We start from the raw sequence: 6000 nt of genomic DNA, 5'->3' as shown, positions 1-6000 counted from the left end.
GCCATATACACACACACAAGTGGAAAGAATAAAACCACAAAGTCCCATCAACATGTTGTCCCGGCTGCTGCTCGGGACACGTGCCCGCACGGGCGGGCTGCAAAACGCAGCACTTTTCAAATTATTTACTTATTCAAAAACCAAGCAGATGTACAAAGATCCGCTTTCCAGGGGTTCTGTAAAGGAATGCCCCTCTGCCTTTAATTCCCCTCCCTTGGCAGGAGCGCCCCCCGCGCGCCCCGCCCCGCGCCCCGCCCCGCTCATGCGCGCAGCTGCCGGCGGGGAGCGGGGAGGCGGCCTGGACGCGGTGCCCGCCGCGATGGGCTGAGCGAAGTGGCGGCGGCGGCCGGGGGTGTCCGGGGGTGTTCGCGGGTGTTCGCGGCTCCAGGCTGGGCGCTCCGAGGATGGAGAGAGCCATGGAGCAGCTCAACCGCCTGACGAGGTCCTTGCGCCGCGCCCGCACCGTGGAGCTGCCGGACGGTAGGAGAAGGGCCCTGCCATGGCGGTTCGTCCCGGCTCCGCGCCCGGCCCGGCTGGGGTGAGCTGAGGCGACGGGGAGGGATGGGAACGGGCTCCGTCCCTCCGCCTCTGAGAGGCTGCTGGTGATAACAACAGCGGCTTCCCCGTGTCCTTCCTTCCCCCGGTGTCCCGCCGCCTGCGGCCCAGAGCGCGGGGGGTCCCTGCCGGTCCCTGCCGCCCCCGGGCCTGGGGTGGTCGGAGATGCTCGACTATCTTTTTATCTGGCTTTAAATCCTTCGTTAGCTGCTTTGTTGGTGGCTAGCTAGCCATGACAAACCTAGTTTGCTTTTTAACAGTGCTGAATTTTGTTTGCAAAGGTATTGTAAGGCACTGTCACCTATCAAAGCCTAATTTTTGGCTTTAGACTACTTCACGTGAGTGCTAGTCCCCACTACCGGGATGGATTTGAAAATACAGCTTCAGGCTTTTAATGGCAATGAGTTTGGTCTTCCAGACAGGTGGCACTTTTGGGAGCTTTTTGGGAGGACTAACTCTGTAAAACTTTTGGATGTGCAAAATTTCTGACTCACAGATATTAAAAACTTTCATTACTCGCATTCTTGTGAGTCGTGTGCTCTCGTACTTTCTTCAGCGTTTAGTTTTATGAATGGGTCTTTGGCTGCCGTCTGCCAGCTTCCGTCTCTGGTGGTAGAGGAGAGGGAGTAATAATCTGTTTTCACTACACATTCCCTATTTGGACTTCCTGGAATCCTCCTGCACTGAGTTGCTACATCCTTCACTTACTGTCACCTATCACAGTTTTGGCGTTTGCCAGTGCAGTTGCTCATAAATTTAACAAAATAGACAGGCAAGCTTCGGATTGATTTTGCTGCTGCCTGTAAGCCTTTGAATGGCAGCAGGGAAAATGGCTGTAATACTAACTATTAACTTAAGCTTGGAGTTACAGAAATAATGGAGTAGCACAAGTTTAACTAATTGAAGATGGTAATATGAATAACGCTTTGCACATCCTATGTCAGTTGGAGTTGCTTTAAATTTACTCCAGTACTAGTGTAGGCAAATGGATTCTGAATTAAATCTGATTTCTTCCTGTCTTGGCCATTATTATCTTCCACTATAGAGGTAATTTTGTCCATGGTAGTGGTAGTGTAAGTGGAAGCCCTGAAACTTTGGAACAAGCACTTCTATTGTAGTGCAGAAGGAATGTCAGTTCTATGCATTCTTTAGGAATTGTGTGAAACAAATCACAGTGGGACAGACATAAGAAGATAAATGGACTTGAGACACTAAAGTTTCAAATTTAATTCCAAGAAGGTCTCTGTTTAATGGCCATCAAACTTTGGGATGGGCTTAGCTCATTATATGTTTTCTTTCTTGACCTTGGTGTTCCTTAGGTTCATGCCAGTCTGCGCAAACTCTTTTTGAAAAGCAGCTTTGGGTTGTAGTGTTTTGTTCCAAACATGTACTGGCAGGATCAGCTTAGAATATTCCACACCAGTCTAGCATGGTATGTAGTTTGGTGGCTTTTTGTATACTGAGTCTGGCCTCTTGTATTATGATTTTCTGCCAGACCCTGCTACATCTGAATAGTGTTAAGTTGAAAGATACGTAGTTCACCCCTCCATCCTTAAAGCAGGAGTGAGTCATGGTATGTATGGCCAAACTTTGCAAAGGAAGATTTGGGCAGGGCTCTCCCCACTTGTGTGTGCCCTTCCAGCCTGCGCAGAACTGGCCCCACCGTTTAAGTCCTGAGGTCCATCTGCCATGGCCGAGCGAGCTTAGACAGTGACAGTGAAGTCCTCGGGACTGTCACAGCACCCAGTACTAACCGGAGCTGACCCTGCTGAGCTTCTGAGATGTGACGGGACGGGATGGCAGGGAGGCATTGAACTGCCAGGGGACGGTCCCACTGAGACTGGAACTCAGGTCCTTGGGATTCAGAGTCCAGAGTGCTCTCCTTTACACCGCGGGACCACCCTAAAGGAGTCATGGTACTCTCTTAGGAAATGGAGATAAATGTTTGAACTTTGTTATGCTGAGGAAGGCACTAAATCTAGATATTGAACTTCCTTTTTGTGTGCTGTAGCCATTAGGGTATTATATGGACAGTGCTGACACTTGTTTATGGTTGTGATTTCTGCCATATTCACAACAGTATCTCTGATGAAATGAAGTAATAGGAGTATCTTGTCAGGCGCCAGAATTCTAGATGATGAATTTTAAGTGATTTTTTTTTTAAAGCAAGCCTTAACACCTGAGTTCAGTGCCAGCAAATACCTTAAGCTGACCTTGCAAATAGCATAAGTTTTTTATCACTTTCAGAGTATCCTTCAGCAGCTGTTTTCTTGACACTTGAGAGCTTGACACAGATTTTTGGATTCTACTGTTAAGGCTCAGTGCCTGAAAACTAGGTCTTGCAGCCCAAAGCTCTGACTGCATTTTTTTCTTTAGATATTCAAGACTTGAAATGCAAGCAAGTTAGATAATGAAAAAGTTGTAAGTGCATGAGGTGTATAACGCTTTTTCTCTGCCTGCTGTCATGTAGTTTAAATTAGTAAGGGTTTATTTATGAATTGGGAAAATATTTAACAAAAATAGGAACAAAAACTCCTTAGTCCCACCACACCCTTTTAATTATTTCTGTACAGAAAAACTCTTGGAAAATCTATGTGTGCTCCACAGTGTAGTTTCTGTTAATAGAATAGCAAAAAGCTTAGTTTGGCAACTGTACTGTAAAGGCCTTTTATGGCCCAACTACACTTAATAATTTAATTAGTCTTTTTCTGGATCACTGTGCTTGCAATATAGTTCAATTTAATTAGGATCGAGTATTAAGCATTTCAGTTAGGGGTGCTGGTATTTTTAGATGCTTTTATGTTTTCCCCCCTCTTTAATGTGACATGATTGTGAAAATATATATAAAGGTGTAGTGCTTAAATTTAGGTGATGTTCTCAAGTTCTGGGTTTTTTGTTTCCTTTGGAAAGTTTTCTCTTTCTGCCAAGAGAACTGTGAAACAGAGCTCAAACAAGTTTTTTTTCTTTTATTTGTGTATACTGGGAGCTAATAATGAATACATTTTCAAAAAGTGATCCAGTATTTTTCAGAATTGATATCTTTATTTAGCATCTGTTTCATTTTATTTCAGGACTTTCTCTCTCCCTCCCAAGTTTGTTCATCCCTCAGCAGTCAGATTCTAATGGTGTGTGGTGGGGATGGAATTATCTGATGGTCACAGAACTCTGCCATAAAGAGCAATCTGTAGAGAGTTCAAACTCTTGAACTTGCTAATGGTTGGAGTGACTGCAGCTTTTAATCATTTGGTGTTTTGAGAGGCTTGTGTCTCTTGAACTTTGTGTTTGCTGTGAGCAACATTGATTTTTTAAAATTTATTTTTAATTTTTTCTAACAAATGGAATGTAATTTGAATTTGAACATGACTTATCTGTGTTCATTGTTCAAAGATAATAATAGATTAGCATTATTCTTTCTTTTGTCAGCTGTGGACAGGCTGTTTGAAATAGCAGGTAGCAACCCTAAGAGGACTGTAGAATGGTAATAACTAATAGCATAGCTGCAACATGAGAAGTTTCTTTGATTCCACTTGATAACTGAGGAATCTTTGTTTAATATTCAGTAAATATCACCTTACCTATCTAGTGGAAGTAGTGAATGTATAGAGGCACAGTATGTAAAAGACATGAGATGCTGTAGTTGTTTAATTCTTCCTGTTCTGGTTGCTTAGAAATTTTCGTATTTGGATCAATGATGGTCACGAAGAAAAAGCTCACAAAAAGGTTTTGTGAGAATAGGTCTGTTGTTTCTATATCCTGGAGCCATATACCTGAGTTCTCAGAAAGCACAGGCCCTCCTGTCATAAGTTGGCATCTACATTAACAAGTCTGTGGAGATTGTACTCCCAACAGTGGGTAGTTTGCTTGAAGAGAAAAAAAGTAATAATTGTACTTAATAAAAATTAATAACTATTGCACGTTAGTATTATTTATAATTACCATACATTAAAACCTTTCAAGTTACATCAAATTAGTCCTGTAAAAATAGTATTTTAGGCTCATCACATCCATGCAGTGTGCTGGTACGTGCAGCAGTAGAAATGACAGAGACTGTATAGCTGAATGTTAGTCTGTTCCTGCTGCTGGCCTGAATCTTCATGTTCTGGCCTTTTTTCATTGCCTTCAAATGTGAAATATGAAACTGATTAGAGATTAGAAATTAAAGTGAAACATCACATTCAGGTCTTCAAGTATAGAGACAAAAATGAATGGTTATGAAGTAATTTAGAAAAATCACTGCTACAAACTTACAGTGTCAGTACTGTGGAAGTCACCTTGGAACACAGGAAATTTCTTTTTAAAATTAAGTATTGAAGTTTTAGTTTTGTTTGTGTTTTTTTGTTGTTGTTGCTGTTAATGCACATTTCTTACAAATTTTGGTTTAATTAACAGAGTTGTCAATTCAAAGAAATTGATGCTCCATTGAAAATTCTGTAATTTTTACATTGTAAAAGCAAAAAAGCCACATTGGGATTTCAGGTATTGAAATTCTGTTGTCTCTTTTATCTAAGTATGATGGCTTTTCCTTTATAATGAAACTTCATGCATGTATAATCTGTGTAAAAAGAATGATCTCTAAAAAGTAAGTAAGTGTTGCTAGATAAATTTTTTATGTAAAAGATTTCTTTATGCTAATGGAGTAATTTAATTTCTTCACAGATAATGAAACTGCTGTCTATACACTGATGCCAATGGTTATGGCTGACCAGCACAGGTGAGAAATTCTTTAAATTTATTTTTTTAAGGTCTGAAAAACCCAGTGTGTTTTCTAAAGTTGTAGCTCAGATATCTTCTATATCTGAAGTTAGTCACTGACTGTGCATCCCAGCATACTTTTACTTGAGAAACCTGTTCTGTTTTATGCCATAGACTGGAGCTGGGATTTGTTCTGGTGATGCACACAGGGAAATGTGTCCTAGGATAAGTACAAAAGTGTAACTGTGTCTTAGCTCTGTGTATTTAGTGATGACCCAGAAGCTCTTAGTCTCATCAATTGTCTCAGAATGACATGGAATAAGAGTAGGACAATGAGACTGATACTTTTGGGATTCCTCAGATGGGCAGCTGTTTCTCTTACTCAGTGGTCCTCAAAGTGGTTGGGACTGGAGGCTATATAGTGCCAGCGAAGGGGTGCTGCCTTCTGATGAATTTTGTAGGGAAGCAGGTAGGAAAGAGTAAACCATTTATCTGACCAGGACAAACATTTGTCCTCCTGTATGATATTTTGTTGAGATTGCATGCAAGGACTTAAAATTATGTCATCGGCCCATTACTGGTAGTGGAAGGGTCTTGTTTACACTTTTTGTCCTGTTGGCATATAATGTATCTTTCTACTTCATAATTATGATTTCACATACCAGTCTTCCCTCTGAACTTTAGATATGTTTGGAAAAGCTGATGCATATCTGATTGGGGATGACTGATGACATAAAGAGGAAAGGGGGAATT

General features: G+C 41.6%; 1 protein-coding gene across 4 annotated transcripts in view; it reads left to right on the top strand.

The window, feature by feature from the left end:
- Positions 1-285: 285 nt before the first annotated feature.
- HACE1 (HECT domain and ankyrin repeat containing E3 ubiquitin protein ligase 1) overlaps positions 286-6000 on the top strand; it is a 54233-nt gene continuing 48518 nt past the window's right edge. For 3 of the 4 annotated variants that reach the window (XM_071548815.1, XM_071548817.1, XM_071548814.1), the window contains exons 1-2: positions 286-480; positions 5212-5266. In XM_071548815.1, coding sequence (XP_071404916.1) covers positions 405-480; positions 5212-5266 — 131 coding nt within the window. In that variant the 5' untranslated portion in view covers positions 286-404. Of the gene's footprint in view, positions 539-5211; positions 5267-6000 lie in introns of all 4 variants that reach the window. The other variant, XM_071548816.1, reaches the window with a different exon arrangement.

Source organism: Pithys albifrons, chromosome 2, assembly GCF_047495875.1.
Source record: "Pithys albifrons albifrons isolate INPA30051 chromosome 2, PitAlb_v1, whole genome shotgun sequence".
Taxonomy (NCBI): Eukaryota; Metazoa; Chordata; class Aves; order Passeriformes; family Thamnophilidae; genus Pithys; species Pithys albifrons.
The sequence above is the reverse complement of the archived record's forward strand: the minus strand, read 5'-3'. Positions and strand labels throughout refer to the sequence as shown.